Genomic DNA, 16483 nt, shown 5'->3' with positions numbered 1-16483 from the left:
TTTTTTTTTTTTTTTTTTTTTTTTTTTTTTTTTTTTTTTTTTTTTGTGGGGGAATTAAGTTTTGTATTAAAAAAAAATTATGTGTTATTAGTTTACATTAATTTTGGTTAATTACTTTAATTAGTGGGGTGGCCGTTGGATTTATGTAGCCGACATCTCTTGACCGTTCAGATCGTTATCGACAACGAGAGTCATATTTCTTCTGTTTGTTGTTTAGTCAGAAGTTTCGTCTCTGAATGTCTCAAATCTCTGTGTTTTTTTTTTTTTTTTTTTTTTTTTTTTTTTATGTCTGCTGCTTCTTTAATTTCTTCTATTTCTTCTATTTTTTTTAATTATCTTTTATGATATACGTGTCAGAGCCTAAGTCTACCACTAACAAATATTGTCTATTTTGGCCGGTACGTATCACTGTATGTCTCACAATTTTAAAATGCATCTCGTACGGAGAGATTCTCAAACCTTTATAAATAGTGCTCAGTTCTTCTCTCGAACCGACGCGGGATTTCACAATCTACCTCCTTCGAGACCTAGTGTTCTCGCTGGCACTCATTCCATTCTCTAATTGATATGGGGTCTCAAAATCCAACGGCTTTATGTTAGTAAAAAAAAAAAACTAAGGTTGTTACAAAATGTCTCATGTATGAAGTAAGTGGATAATTTGTCGTTTAATTGTCTTCCTAAGTAATTATACATACATATATTTATTTTATAATTATTCTTGGAGAGTTCTATAAATAATATTTAAAGTAATTTTTTAAAATAAATATTCAAATTGAGTGGTAAATGTTAATTAAATATTTAAAAATAAATCTTAAATAATTCGAATAAAATTGACTCGAATAACCCGAACCAACCAAACTTAAAAAATTTATGGTTAGATTGAGAAGAGCTCATTATTTAATAAGAATTGTTTTGGTTGAAAAATGTTATCAATCTGACCCATTTCAACCTACGAACACTCCTAACAATAAAAATATTAACTTTATCGATACTTTTGCAAGTTTTTAAACATATTTTAAAAATGAAATAAGAAGTTTATAAATATTTTATATAATTTAGGAAGGTAGTAAACCAAAATAATAATAATAATAATAATAATAATAACAAAAATAGTGAAATTATAGAAATTGATTAAAAAAAAAAAAAAAAAAAAAAAGCATTGGGATTTAGAGTGAAGAGAATGAGCAGCAGCACAAAATCCAACTCAGGATTTTGTCAGAGACTATTTGTCAGAACAAATATAAATATATATATAATTTATATTATATAATAATCATTATAAATAATAATAATAATTATTATTATTATTATAAACGTATGAATATTCCAATAATTGGTACACTGCAAATTTGTGCTTTTTATAAGAATGAATTACAAGGAAACGTCGAGATTGACGGGGGAGTTTTTTTTTTTTCCTTTTCTTTTTCATTTTTAATATATTTTTTTTTCTCTTTTTTATTTAATATAATTGGCTATTGAGAGGGCTTTATAAATCAATTTTAGTAAAAAAATTTGGATTTTATAAATACATTTAAATTTCCAATAATTTTTAAAATTTCATCCATTTTTTAGCGAAAAAAAAAAAAAACTCTATTTATTGTAATTTGCCTCTCCTTGAATTGTTTGGTCAAACAATATAAAAACGAGACCAAACTCGGTCTAGTTGAAAAGAATTGAGTATGAAAGTGATTTTTTTTTTTAATGGTTAAAATTATTTAGGTAATTACTTAAAAGTTTGTTTCTAAGAATTTAAATCAATTTAAAATTATTATTAAATTTATCTTACTATTGATTTAAATTCTCGAACACGGCTTATATTGGTAGAGTTATCGAGTCATACGAACATATTTACTGTCACTTATGTTCGAATCTCAACGTTCTCTATTACTTTACCCATAATACAATTTATTATTGTCAAATTGAGCATGACGACTCATTTAGCATAAAATGTGTACGACAATCAAAAGGGTTGAGATTCAAACTTTTTTTTGGTTGAGATAAACGAGCATTTCTCTTTGTTATTTTTTATTTAGACGAAGATTAATTGAATTTAGGTTGAGTAATTAGATGAAACTAAAAATGTGAAAGAATTGATGGTCAAACCTGGAGATCTCAGATTTTGTCGTAAATGAGAGAACTAAATCTAAGGAATAATGATGTTTGTGTTTTATTCCAAACATAAGTAGCTCTCAATGTTGACATTTCACCTTATCTCCAACTAAATTATATCCTCTGTCTTCTCACTGTCTCCTTCAATCTAATTGTCTTCTTTTAACTATAATTATTATAATAATAAACTAATTAATTAATAGATTTGATGTTCCCTTCCTTCGTTACTAAGTCGAGATCTCAGGTCTTTGAGTCAGCCTGTTTGTCTACTTTGAACATGAACAATGAACGATTGGACGTGAAATCTTAGGGTTTTGCTTAGTGGAGCTAAGAGAAGCAATTGGTGGACGCAATTTGAAGGGAGAATCACAGAAGAAAGAGATAAGAACTCCATGCATTAGTGTTTGAGCTGATTCTTAGTCCAATTGATTCTCTTGATGTTAAATCTCTCTCTAATAGACTCATTTTAAAATCATGAGACTGATAGCTAACGACAATGCGTGACAAGTCAAAGCAAACAATTTCTGTTAACAGTGGACTTAAACTGTTATATGATTACACAACAGTGTTTTTGCTTAGTACACGAGTTTCATCCTGTATTCACATGGAAGGATAAACCGCTATTGCTACACACCATATCATATCATGTGGTTCAACTCAAAAAAAAAAAAAAAAAAAAAAAAAAAAAAAAAAAAAAAAAAAAAAAAAAAAAAAAAAAAAAAAAAAAAAAAAAAAAAAAAAAAAAAAAAAAAAAAAAAAAAAAAAAAAAAAATCTAGATGAATTTTTCAACGATTAGAAACTATGATAGTTTTCAAAATTCTACTCCCTCTTGCTCATTAGGAATCACAAGAAGCTTTCAGGCTGAACAAATCTGGAAAAAAAAATGAGCCTACAAAAGCAAACATCCCATCCCATCATGTTAACACTAAATACAAAGTCTTGGATCTTCATTTCTGTTGTTTCTTCCACAGCACACCTATCTTTTTTAACACATTTCCATTTTTCTTTTTCAGCAAATCATCATCTATCTCTTCACAATAAGACCCATTCAACTTTCCTGCACCTGAATCGTAGCTACTGTCCAATGATCCCGATCGCTCGATGAACTTGCCATTGTTTCCTGCAGAGAGTATCGACGCTGCTGCCTCTGCAGCCTTCCTCCATTGGTCTGACTGCACCCTCAACCGTCTCAACTCCGTTTCTATTTCGGCATTTACAGCCTGCGCAGCCTCCAACTGTTTGGACACTCGAGCAGCCCTCTTGTTGCTTTTGTCTGCCTCCTCCATCACGATTCCAAGTCGTATGAGAGCGTCTTGTTCGGCAGCTGTTGCATCCTGAACTTCAGTAGTTTCATCGTTTGCTTTTGGTCGGATCGTTATCGTTTTGTTAATTTCACATTTTAGCATCTCATGCTCGTCTGAAACGTTGTGGAGTTCTCTCTCTTTATCAGCAAGATGTTCCTTCAATTCCTTGATCTCCCTTTCTAGTTCATATTCTCTCTGGCTACACAGGTTCTTCTGAATCTTTGCTTGTAGCTGCTCGTTTTCCTCTGAGATACACTGCAATTCAGTCTCCTTATCCATCAAGTCAGCCTTTAACTCTTCGATATCAGCTTTCGATTTTTTCAGTTCCTTCTCTAAATTAGACTCCCTGGAATTGATGTTGGATTTTATCTGCTCAATATGGTCATAAGCTGTTCTTATCTGGACTGCACTCTGAATTTGTTCTTCATCGTATCTGGTCTCAGCCATTTCCAGGGCTGCTTTCAGTTGTTCAATCTCTGACTTGAGAGAACAAATTTCTTCTTCAACATGATCTTCTCCACTCTTTCTCTCGTTTTCGACCGCTGGATGTTGCGAAAGGTTACTGCTAGCATTGGCAAGGTCTATTCGGAGCTTACCGACAAGTTCTTCTAATATGTTCGCACGTGCCTTCGATTTGTCCAACTCTGAAGCAATGGAGTGGTTAGCCTTCATTGCTTCCATACCATCATATCTGAGCTCCTCGACCTGTTTTTTGGCATCTTCAAGTTGTGCTAGAGTATTACTTGCTAGTAACTGAGCCTGAGCTTCAGATTCTCGACAATTTTTCAGTTCATATTCCATTCTTTCGACAAGACTCAGAGTTTCTGCAAGGTTTCTTCTCAAGCTATCAAGTTCATTCTTTCTCGTTTCGGACTTGGCTACCATTTCAAGCTGAATCTTTAGCTGCTGAATCTCATTCACAGCACAAGCCAATGCAGCATAGTCAAGTTTGTGCTGTTCTTGAATGGCCTCAAGCTCAGACTGCCAGGCTTGATCTCGTTCCTGCGAGATCCTTTGCAGCTCTATGACACGAGCTTCCTCAGAAGCAGAGAGCTCAAGTACTTGTTTTTGAGACTCTTGAAGCTTTAAGTTCATGGCTATAAGTTGTTCCTCGGCCTCCACGGCATCTTTCTTGAATTCTTTCTTGCATGATTCAGATAAACATAACTGGTCTTTCACTTTCGTCAGATCCTCCTGGAGCTGAGAAACCTGAGATTCCAACTCAGAAATCTTGCTCGGACGCTTTTTCTAAAGCAGCAACAAGAAAAAAGGTTATATAAGTGTCAAAACCAACTTCTGACAGCACTTTATGAGTAATAAATAACAGAGCTACAAACGATTTTTCATCTGGGAAGAGTTAAAAGAAGAGAAGTGCCCTGATCGTACGAGTCTTCAAGGCGATGCTATGTTGAAACGGATCAAGGGAATGAGTTACTGAGGGATCGGGTTACGAGTTTTTTTTATAAGAATCCAACTTCTATGAAGATTAATGGAGGTACAAAAGACATCCAACAAAAAACAAAACAAAAAAGAAATTTGATATGAGATTGGAGCTGTCTGCCACAGAAACAATGAATAATGATGAAATAAATTTTTAAAAAACATATGTTGATGAGAATACTCAGAGAGAAGCGTTGGAGGAAGCTCCACCTCAAAACATAATATGTACACAGAAAACACACCACTGAGCCTAAAACTAGAGGCGAGGAGGATATCTAAACAAAATCTGTTTATTAATCCTCCTCAAAACAACCAGCCAAGGTAAGTCTAATCTTTTTGTATGAAACTAATCCTTCCATAGTTCGACGAATAAAGAGATATAGCTGTAAAGATGGTTTTCCAATCACTGAATCAAAAGCAGCCTAGGAATCCTTGCCTGTAAGAACTTCACTTCAGATATAAAATTTTAACTTTCAGAAATATGAACGCAAAATATTAATAAACATGGATATTTAGGCTTTTTAATGTGTTAAGGATAGACGATCAAGGTTGAAGCACCATTCAGAAGCTCAACTTTCAACCAAAATCAAGCGGTACAATTTCATTACCTCGCTCGAGGGGCTTCTAGGTGACTTTCGATCAGTAAGTTTAGGGCTTCTTTCTTTAATGATTCTATTTGGTTGGTTCAAAGAGGAGGCAGAATCACATTCCAGAGTTGTGGTCCGAAGTTTCCAAGCAGCTCGAGGAGATACCTTTTGAGGTGCTTCCGACAAGGAATTTCTGTTGATAAAAGATGTAATATAACTGTCAAGTTGACTAGGCAAGAAACTTAATATTACGTCTCCAACGGCATATCTACTGATCAACACATCAAGCTAGAAATTATAGAAACAAAAAAAGGTGCATACAAAGAAAGAAAACCAACAAAGGAAAGTCGAACTACAATTGATGAGTACATAGAAAAGATTTTCCATAAAGTTATGTAGTTGAAAATGCAGAACGACAACATCAACTCCTAGCCATACAAAAAGTATATTTTATATTTAGTCATAGATATTTATTCATAACAGTTTTGATATCCCAAAATCTTCTGGCCTTTCTTTGTTCACAATGTCTGGAACCAGATTCTGTCATTACCTACAATTTTAATGGTCGAGAAATTCATAATTCGCTATTTCTTGAATCAATGCCAGCATGGACATACTTGTCCCTCATAAATAATGTTTATTTAAGACAGCAATTTGGTAATTGATCAAAATAATCTACATGTTGGTGATCATCAACGACATAGCTTTCCACTGCATCAGCCTCTGTATGTCTATGGATAACCATCGAGGAAGGCAGGAAAAAATTTCCTATTTAATCATATAGAACTCAAAACCCCAAAATGTCCCAGCAAGTATATCCAGATAACGGTATAAGATATATAACATACTAAGAAAAAGAACAGAACAATATTAATGGCAAAGAAAACACCAAGAACATAAATAGGTCTTTGATGAAGGGCTTTGTTTACCGAGCATCGTCTCCGGTTACTGTCATATGGCCACTGCTTCACCGTCTAGCAAAATGCAGAGGTTTTGGCAAACAACCATACTAATTTCAAGGTTCATTTGTTCAAGAAAATGAGAGTTTTATTTGTAGTCATACTACACTTCTCAAGTAGGGAAAATAAATAAAAATAATAGTAAAAATGAGATTTCAAAATGCGATGAAGCATGCATTATCTTCATCCACATGAACCCATACTCAAAGGCAAGGTCCAAGAAGTTTTCAAAGCAAAAACCCTCTACATTTTGACCAAGCTAAACACCAAAGGAAATGCTGGAGATGAAAGTCACCTTGATTTTGGGGTCTGCATAGCTACACCTTTGAAAACGAAGTAAATGAAAACTTAGTCTATGTTATCCTCCTTCAATTCTTCCTGACTCACCAAACCTGCAACTCTGCAATAAAAATTAAAATAAAGAATCACAACATGGGGCGGGTAGGAATCCAATGGGACTGTCCACAGGGAAATAAATGTGGTTGATGAACAGCATGTGGTCCATATCATCACATTTGAAGACACTATGGGATAAGGAGTGACAGCATTAATTTCGTACTTTGTTTCCGAATGGAAAATCTTACCTAGTAATGAATGCGGACATTCACACATATCAAGCCAAAATTAAACTTACAAAGTGTTAAAGCAATAGTAAAGAATGAAAAATTAAAGGGGTTGTAAATGGTTGTTCGTTATCAAATAGGAAGCACTATAAAAGAACACATTTTAAAAACAGTAGAAGATTTATATTTCATCGTCTGAAGGTATTCTCATGCCCTCAACATGATTATCCTTTTTAGGGGATTCGAAATTACAACCCATAAAGAGAGTTTCATAGGTTGGCCTAGCGGTCATTGGAGCTAATGAAGAAAAATATGAGCCGAGAAGAAATATGTTCTAAACTTTCGTTTCCACAATAAAATAAATAAATAAAAAGTTTAACCAAACAGTCCAAGCCCTCCGTTAGTATGGATTGTGAGATCTGACATCGGTTGTGGAGGAGAACGGAACGTTCTTTATAAAGGTGTGGAAATCTCTCCCTAACAAACTGTGTTTTAGAAACCTCGAGGGAAAGCCCAAAAAAGACAATATCTGCTCCGTCACGGTGCTTACTTTATATCACCTGCCCTATGCTTTGGTCGAGAGAGAGTGTGTAAGAGAGACTTTCAAGTTGATCATATCTCTAATTTGAGGATACAAGTGAACGAAAGCTTTGAGAAAAAGTGCTTTCCAAATTCCAACAAAATTTAAAATCAACAAGACTAGAACAGTTACAGAAAATAACCTTTTAGTAGTGCACTCAAGCACGCCCAACAAGTTAAAACCAAAACTCAAAACCACTTAAGAGAGCCAGCACTCATGATTGTGGTAAAGGAGATGGGCATTTCAAAAAACCCATCGCAGCCATCATTTGCATCAAGTAAGAGACTGAAAATTAGTTTCTTACAATGGGTCCTCGTCAGGAGATGTCCAATAATGGATGTCAAAAGTTTTTCCTCCAGTTTGGCCGTGAAATAAGGCTAGTAGTAGTAGTAGGTATGCACAGTCTACTGTTTGATTTGGACAATTAACACAAACAAGCCGACAAAAACCCATCATGAGTTTAATAGTCATCATAAAAGCCTACTAAACCTTTTAATTACATTCCATTGTAAGAAATTCATCAAAACTCCAACCTCATATTCCAAATAAGCCATAAAAAAAAAAAAAAAAACCAATGATTTTCTCCCAGCTCTTCACTGTACATGCTCCGTAAACAATTTTCCCAGGAAACAAACAGAAATCGGCTCAAAATGCAAACGGATCAAAGCACAAAATGGGAAATGAAAGCAAGTTTTGAGGTTGAAGAAAAAGCAACAGACAATTTTGGTACACTTTTCACACAAAGAAATTAAAATCAAACACACACACATACAAAGAGAAAAAGCAAGAAAAGTATCTCCAAGATTCGATTTCACTTTGCAGACTGGAAAAGCCTAAAAGCCTGAGATCCTCACACAATCGGTCTCCAAAGAGTCCAACCGAAAACTAAATTCGTTCAAGAGGAACTCAAAAACAAAAATCAGTCAAGAAAAAGTAGAAGAAGCAGAAGGAGGTTCCGTTTTACTCTGTTTGGATGCCGAGAAAATTAGGTACAGAAACAAACGGGCCAATGTGGATGAGAAATGAAATCCAAGATTGAAACAGTAATCAATATATATAAATGGAAGGCATTGTTGAGATAGATAAAAATTGAGGAGAAAATTACCGGGGAATGATCGTTCGGGTTCGTCTTCGTCGGAGCTGTGGAAGTGAAGGAATATTGCGAGTGGGAAGAAAGAGGGAATGTTAATGGATAAACATGAGCAGAGCTTGGTCTTTTGTTTGGCTGTTCTTCAGCGTTTCTCGGGTTTCAATGCTTCTTTCTATCCCCTTTTTTCTCTATCTTTTGGGGTTTATGGCCTAAACAGAGAGACAGCGCGCGCACTTCTTTTGTTTCGATTACCCATTTAGCGGCTTGTCGTTTTTTTGTTTATAAACTACGGTGTTATTTTCGTAATTTTAAACTAAACGTGTCTATTTAACTAGCGAAGTTATTATACTTTTAAATTAGAGACGTTCGTATAATTTGTAAGTTTGGAGTCTAGTAAGGATTAGGATTCCCCGTGAATGGATGAGAAATGGAATAATTTGTAAGTTTGGAGTCTCGTAAGGATTCACCGTGAATGGATGAGAAATGGAATGGAACGAAGAGAGATTTTTTTTTTTATTAACTATATAGGAGCGGAGAATTCCATGTTAAGAAATCATCACTAGTCCAATAATTCTATAAATCTAATACATGTATCACGTAAAAATAAACGTGTTGCTAATGTCACAACTAACAACATCAGACAACTACGTCTTGTTTGGGTCAAAATATGTGAAAGTCAATAATTGAAGGGCGATGCTAGAAATTTACTAATGGGTCAATACGTGAGAGCCATGAAATAAATACAGATGGATTTTGACAAACCAAGGTCGGTAGGGTTGTTGCAACCTCTAAATGTTCCATAGTGGAAATATGAAAATATGGCAATGAATTTCGTTGTGTAGCAATGGACTAGCAATGGACTTCATGAGAGGTTTATCTAGAATTCTAAAAGGATATACGATGTTATAGCTAATCATTGACGAACTTACTAAGTTCGTACATTTCTTGCCCGAAGAGGATACTTATACTGCAGGTAGTTGGCTATAACTCTATATGAAGGATACTGTTGAACTACATAGAGTGCCAATATCGATAATGTTAGATTGGGACCCACGTTTCACGTCCAAGATCTAATATAGTCTTCAAAAAGCATTGGACATTTAATTGGATTATAATATTGCTTTTCATCAATAAAGAGACAAACAGACAAAACATCTGGGTCAAACGCTAAAAAGTATGTTACATGTCTGCGTGTTGAATTTCTCCTCTAGTTTAGTCTCCAATTTGAACCTTATGGAATTTACCTATAATAATAGTTTTCAAGCATTAACATGACACTGTGCGAGACTCTATAATGGGTAATATGCAGGTCCTCAGTACATTGAGATAAAATGGGTGAACGCAAGTTGTTAGAACCAAAGTTGGCTTAAACTACCAATGAGGTTGTGCAGAAGATCAGGATGAAGATGTGTACGACCTAAAGTAAATAGAAAAGTTACGCCAATGCAAGACGTAGGAACCTAAAGTTTGAAGTATGCAACAAGATATTCTTGAACGTAGCGTTGGTCATGTACGTTACATACAGAACATATGATAAGTGTTATATATACATGTCTCATATAACGCTACATCATGAAAAAGAATGGAGGTATGACTTACATCATACGTATGTCATAAATTGATACGGTGGGAACTCATGGATAATATAAGTCACATGCATCGGGATACTTCTCTATTACAATGAGTACAAACATGTACATTACAATATCTATGTTTTGCCATGATATTATATGGACTCCTTTCCCTTCGTGATTCGACAGCGTGAGTGTGCGCTAACTGAAGGGGGAGAAAATAGTAATTTCAAGGATCTAGCATAGAAAACAAAGGACAGACTCGTAATTTCACTTCCAATTGGCTAATAGGAAAAATAAACCATTATAAAAACCACTCCTCACAAGTCAAAGAACCTAAATAGAAGCTCACCACCATGAGAACCAGCAACCACTTGATCGGATTCCTAAACTTCCTAACCTTCCTCCTCTCCCTCCCCATCATCGGCGGAGGCGTATGGCTAACCAACCACGCCAACACCACCGACTGCCTCAAGTTCCTTCAATGGCCCCTCATCGTCATCGGCGTCGCCATCATGGTCGTCTCTCTCGCTGGCTTCGGCGGCGCCTGCTACCGCAACACCTTCCTCATGTGGCTCTACCTCTTCGCCATGTTCTTCATCATCGCCGCCATTCTCGGCTTCATCATCTTCGCCTACGCCGTCACCGACAAGGGCTCCGGCCGCCCTCTCCCTAACCGACTCTATTTGGACTACTATTTGCAAGACTATTCTGGTTGGCTCAGGGACCGCGTCGCCGATAATGGCTACTGGGCTAAGATTAGCTCCTGTGTGACAGACTCCAATGCTTGCCGGAAAATTGGCAGAACCGTCGGCGGTTTGCCGGAGACCATCGATATGTTTTACCTTAGACATCTCACTCCGGTTGAGGTACGTACATTTTTTCTTTTTATATTATATATTTAAATATATAATATATTTCTTTTTTCAAAATAAAATAATATTCATAATATTATATACGTATATATTGATGAATTTTAATTTTTAAATTATGGATTTGTCTTTGAAAAATTAATAAAAGGGACCTTTCTCATGTACTTATAATTGTTACAAAACACAATAATTTAATTTAATTTAATTTAAATTGAGATTATTTCTAATATTAATATGAAAATTTCATAATATATACATATTTTTTTTTGGGGTGATTATTCACATTATATATTAATTAGGTAAATATCCAAAAAAAAAAAAAATTATAGTGGGATTTTTAAAGTTCATATTTTCTTTCATATATATATAAATACTGAAATATTTGGAGTAAAACAAAATATTCAAAACTTTGATACACGTGGCGTAATCGTAGCCGGTGGCCGGTGGTCTTTTTTTTTTTTTTTTTACAAGTGGAGCATTTCCCAATAACCGCGTCCCAACCGCCGTGTATTTAATCCAACTTTTTTTTTTTTTCATTTTTAGATTAATTTAATAAAAATTTCCGTAATTTATCTTTAAAATACTTCCAATTTAAAAAAGAATTCAAAAATATTTTTAGTATTAATAATATATTTAAAAGAATATTCATGAAATTTTAAACGAAATATTAATACTCTTAACTTTATAAAAAAATTAATTTTTTTTTCCAGAAATATATGAATGAAAACTACCTAACAACATTTAATAGATTATCTCCTTTTTCAATATTATTTTTTTAAAGTTAAGATATTAATGAAACTTTTAAAAACTTGTACGTGTTAAATACTTTTAAATTCTTAAGGGTATTATATAAATAAAATATTAATAATTTCCATCTAAAAATAACCGTAAGTATTTTTAGAGCTTTTTTTGTTTATTATTTTAAAGATATTATTAAAATTTTCGAGTAAGATAATTTTATTAACTTAGCTTTTTTTTTTTCCTTAAATTATTGTTTGATACAACTAAATTTATAAAATTTAAATTAATAGACTTAAAAAATATTTAAGAGTATCAATTATTTTTTCTTATTTGTTTATAATTTAGGGAAAGTATTATTTTTATTTTTTTCAAAGGGGTTTAAATTTGTTGATATTTAAAATAAAAGAAAATGTAGAATATTTTAAATGATTGAAATGAATCTAGAGATCCAATCTTGGGAAGAGAATAATATAAAAATAACCCAAAACCTTATTATATTCCTCTCTTTATATTGCATTAAAGTGCCTTTCTTTTTTATTTTTTTTCTTCTTTGGTCTCCTATTTGACTTTTAGTTTTTATTTTTTTTAAAAAAAATTAAACTTATAAACCTCTAGGACGTTTGAGACGTTGAGTGAAATGTCTCAGCTTGATCCAATTCAATCCATGAACACCTCTAACGTTGAAGTTGGATTGTGAAACACGTGAGTTAAACGAAGAGTGACATGTTTTAGCCTGTGTCACCTAGTAAGTTGGAGTAAGTCGAACATCTCTAAATGTTTCCATAAAAAAAACATCGAGAAAAAGCGTGTAAAAAAAAAACCAAGTAATTGATATTTCTTCTCCCTTTGAATTGATTTCTTGTTGCTATGGTGTGTTTTTTGAAGTCTGGTTGCTGCAAGCCTCCCACAGTGTGTGGGTATGTCTATGTGAATGAGACAGTCTGGGATGTTGGGGGAGGGCTCGTGGGGCCTGAGCCTGACTGTGCAAGGTGGAGCAATGACCAACACCAACTTTGCTATGCTTGTGACTCTTGCAAGGCTGGGGTTCTAGCCAGCATCAAGAAGAGCTGGAGAAAGGTCTCGGTCATTAACATCGTTGTCTTGATCATTCTCGTAATCTCTTACGTTGTTGGCTATGCAGCCTTTCGAAATAATCGTCGCATGGATAATGATGAACCTGCTGGTTCTGCCCGCATGACCAAATACAAACCACGTTGGTTTAATATTTGATCGAGGATTTATAAGACGTGAAAATAAAGTGCACGTGTAGCGTCGGTGATTAATGTATTTTGTAATATGAAACTTATATTTTGATTTGTTTGAATTCAAAATAGCATTAAAATAAATTAGAAATTGAATTGATGTATACATTTTGGTTATATAAATGATTTTTAACGATATCTTTTAGGATAAAATAATTTAATAATAATATCATGTATGTCTTCCCCGTTAACTTTTTTTTTTTTGGAGCAATTTGATTGGCTACCAAAGATCAGAGATTCTTTTTCGTCTACCTGATCACTCTTAAAATGAATGTAAACAAGTGAGATTGTACGTCGGTTGGGAAGGAGAACCAATTATTTTTTACAACGGTGTGGAAACCTTTCCCTAAGAAAAGGGTTTAAAAACCTTGAGGGTAACCATTAAAATAAAAGCTGAAAGAGGACAATATTTGTTAGAATTGGGCTTGGGCCGTTACAAAACTTGTCGAACATGTTGAGGTTTATTGAGAGTAGTCTAACGTTGGCTAATTAAGAGGAATATCATAAGTTTATAAATAAGAAATACTATCTCCATTGGTACGAGAACTTATGCTCAAAATGGACAATATCATACCATTCTCGAGGGTTCTGATTTCTAATCGAACAGATAACAGTCCAGAATACAATAGCCAATATTTATTCGACAGAGTTAAATATGAAACGTGATCGAATATAACTTAATTTGAAATTTGTTTGAAGGAAGAACTAGAGCTGAAAAGAATCAAGCATGGTTCTCAAAACTTTCTGAGATGTCTGCCATTGTTTATCATTGGCACTAGCCACAAATAACACAACCGTGCTTCCTTTAGCCGTTGCCTTGGCTAGATTGTGTGTACCCGTCGGTGCATAAAGAGTCTCCGGTGTGTATTTGTAAAAAAACATAAAGTTTTTAAGGTTGCTCTATTCAAATTGGTTAAGTATATACACTCGACCAAATAGTTAAAGGTTCGAATTCTCCGGACACAAACAAACACAAAAATCAACTTGTACATAATAACTACAAAAGTATCCATTGGCGTTGGCAGGAAGAAAGTGAAGAAACTAATAAGTTAGGAGAAAAAGGAATTAAAGTACAGATCCAAGAAGAAACTAGAGACTGCCTTAATTAGTGAAGTGCAACCTGCTAGTCGACGTGTTTCATCAGACTTTATCATCTCAACCAAGGAGGCCTAGAGGAAGGTCACCAGGACGTAAGAAAAACGAGACTTCAAACTTGTCATCTCGTTACAAATGATATATTCTTGAGGATTGTTGAAAGGAAGTCTCACATCGGCTAATTAAGTAGTTGATCATGGGTTTATAAGTAAAGAATACATCTAGATTGATATGAGGCCCTTTGGGGAAACTAAACGCAAAGCCATCAGAGTTTATGCTCAAAGTGGACAATATCATACCACTGTGGAGAGTTGTGGTTCCTAACAATACTTATCGATCTCTGGGTATAATAATCAGCTTTATAAAGAATAGTCTAAATTGAATATACGACTACATTATAAGTTTCTTAAAAAGAAATTTACCGGAACGAGGATAAGCAAATCTCATATCTCTAAGTTATTTTTATAGCATGTAACAGGTTAAATCCACTGCTAGCAGATATTGTCCACTTTGACCAGTTACGTATTGTTGTCAGCCTAACGCGTGTACTAGGGAGAGGTTCCACACCCTTATAAGGAAAACTTTGTTCCCCTCTCTGACCGATGTGGGATCTCACATAGTATTATTGTGCTTAAAGAACGATTATAACAAAAATATAATCTACCAGACAGAGGAGGATTATACCGTATGATCACCGAGTTTCTCAACTGATGATTCAACGAGTTCTTCGGGATCGAATGTATTCCCAGTAACAAAAGGGCCAAGAATAACCTTGTCAGGGCTACCTATGTCTTCAATCGTGGCATTGGGTTTATTAGTGAGACGTACCAAAGGGGAAGCCACTACCTGGATTTTGCCTTACTTGTCATCTTCAAATTTCACCTCCACCCAAGGCTCTGCACACTTGGGTTGACAGTAATTACCAGATAAAATGTTAGCTACACGCACTTGTTTCCAAGTTGGAGGCAGAAGGAACTGGTATGGTTGCACATTTCCTGCAAAGAACTAAATCTCAACTATAACCATTAGCATATAAATCATTTAACTCACAAGAGAGTGACAAGAAGAAGTTATAACCAAAAATAAGCTTTGTGTATCCGTCCTAAGCAACGCCTATTTGGTTCGATGTCAAGGTTAGATTGCTTTTGTTTCACCTTGTTTCAAGTTTTTAGATCGTTTTTGTGAGATCCCATCGGGTAGAGGGGGAAACCAATCATTCTTTATAAGTACGTGGAAACCTCTTCATAGCAAACGTATTTTAAAACTTTGAGGAGAAGCCCAAAAGAGAAAACCCAAAGAAGACAATATCTATTAGCGGTGGACTTGAGCTGTTGGAGTTGATCGAGTATCTACTTGCTAGAAAGGAATTTGGAATAGAGTAGGCTATCAGAATTATCTTGTTGGAGAGTTTTAGAAATTGTTTGTCATTGCTCTATGATTCAGTGATTTGATGTTCATCACTCGAAAGTGAATTTGTTAATTGTACCACTATGGTAGATGATCACTCTAGATCATAAGAGTTTTGAGTTTTGACCATATGCTAGATGGTCTGTGTTTTGAGATTTGCTCATAGGTTATATGATCAATGTCGTTGGATTTGATCAGAATTGCATGCTAGATGTTCTTATTTTGAACAGGAACGCAGGCAGTTTTAGGTCCACTACATGTTATATTATATTTTATTGTGTGTATGATACCAATGAGATCACACATCGATTGTAGAGGAAAACGAATCATTCTTTATATGGATGTGGAAACCTCTCCCTAGAAGACATGTTTTGTAGCGATTAAGAATTTCATCGTGAAAATAAAATTGAATACTAAGCTACATTCATCCTATTTTGTAATAAAGAAAAACAGAGAAATTAATAAAAATGAGCCTGCCTTATCCACTTTTATTTTCTTTTTTCTTTTTATTATAAATTAATAAAAATACCCTAATTTTATATTTTAAAAAATATCTCAATTTTTTATTAATTAATTAATTTTTTTTTTAAATACTCTTAAATTTTAGGATAAAAATACTCATGAATTTATAGGGTTTAAGGCAAAGCAATAATATTCTTTAACATTTATAAAAATAAATAAATAAATTCTTACATAGATGTTTAAACTTATGTATTTATATGTATTGCTTTCTGGGTGACTGAATGTGAAATTTTTGTGTAGATGCTAACGATCGTTCCAATCATTTCTAATGAATTTTATTGTGTAGGAGACATCTAGATTCAAGATGTGACATTTCTAATGAATTTTAATGTGTAGGAGACATCTAGATTCAAGGTGTGAGATCCCATATCTACTAGACG

At 34.1% G+C, this 16483-nt stretch overlaps 2 protein-coding genes and 1 pseudogene across 4 annotated transcripts; 1 reads left to right on the top strand and 2 right to left on the bottom strand.

Annotated features, from left to right (window-relative positions):
* Positions 1 to 2867: 2867 nt before the first annotated feature.
* LOC111464802 (interactor of constitutive active ROPs 3-like) lies at positions 2868 to 8868 on the bottom strand. Of its 3 annotated transcripts, none has more exons than XM_023109040.1 (4): positions 8649 to 8868; positions 6696 to 6800; positions 5463 to 5634; positions 2868 to 4662 (listed from the first exon to the last, which is right to left on the bottom strand). In XM_023109040.1, exons 2-4 carry the CDS (start codon positions 6713 to 6715, stop codon positions 3058 to 3060), a joined length of 1797 nt encoding a protein of 598 aa, XP_022964808.1. In that variant the 5' UTR covers positions 6716 to 6800; positions 8649 to 8868; the 3' UTR covers positions 2868 to 3057. The 3 variants fall into 3 exon arrangements, with proteins under 3 accessions (XP_022964808.1, XP_022964810.1, XP_022964809.1); XM_023109042.1 differs by lacking the exon at positions 8649 to 8868 and adding an exon at positions 7848 to 8074; XM_023109041.1 differs by lacking the exon at positions 8649 to 8868 and adding an exon at positions 7686 to 7794.
* Positions 8869 to 10525: 1657 nt separating this feature from the next.
* LOC111464804 (tetraspanin-3-like) lies at positions 10526 to 13175 on the top strand. The gene is made up of 2 exons (XM_023109046.1): positions 10526 to 11073; positions 12703 to 13175. The coding sequence occupies exons 1-2, from the start codon at positions 10561 to 10563 to the stop codon at positions 13045 to 13047; spliced, it is 858 nt and encodes a 285-aa protein (XP_022964814.1). The 5' UTR covers positions 10526 to 10560; the 3' UTR covers positions 13048 to 13175.
* Positions 13176 to 13784: 609 nt separating this feature from the next.
* Positions 13785 to 15391, bottom strand: LOC111464760 (annotated as a pseudogene).
* Between the last annotated feature and the right edge of the window lie 1092 nt (positions 15392 to 16483).

This window comes from Cucurbita moschata, unplaced genomic scaffold, assembly GCF_002738365.1.
Source record: "Cucurbita moschata cultivar Rifu unplaced genomic scaffold, Cmos_1.0 Cmo_Scf00031, whole genome shotgun sequence".
In the NCBI taxonomy this organism is placed as follows: Eukaryota; Viridiplantae; Streptophyta; class Magnoliopsida; order Cucurbitales; family Cucurbitaceae; genus Cucurbita; species Cucurbita moschata.
Note: the sequence above shows the minus strand (reverse complement) of the source record. Positions and strands in the feature narration are given on the sequence as shown.

Bases quoted from the DNA above. Each gene is read 5' to 3' on its own strand.
- LOC111464802 (XM_023109040.1), bottom strand. From the start codon at position 6,715: ATGCAGACCCCAAAATCAAG. The intron at 5,635-6,695 runs GTGACTTTCATC...TTTTATCAACAG, and splicing joins ATGCAGACCCCAAAATCAAG to AAATTCCTTGTCGGAAGCAC. The intron at 4,663-5,462 runs GTAATGAAATTG...TTGCTGCTTTAG, and splicing joins CTAGAAGCCCCTCGAGCGAG to AAAAAGCGTCCGAGCAAGAT.
- LOC111464804 (XM_023109046.1), top strand. From the start codon at position 10,561: ATGAGAACCAGCAACCACTTGATCGGATTCCTAAACTTCCTAACCTTC. The intron at 11,074-12,702 runs GTACGTACATTT...TGTTTTTTGAAG, and splicing joins GACATCTCACTCCGGTTGAG to TCTGGTTGCTGCAAGCCTCC.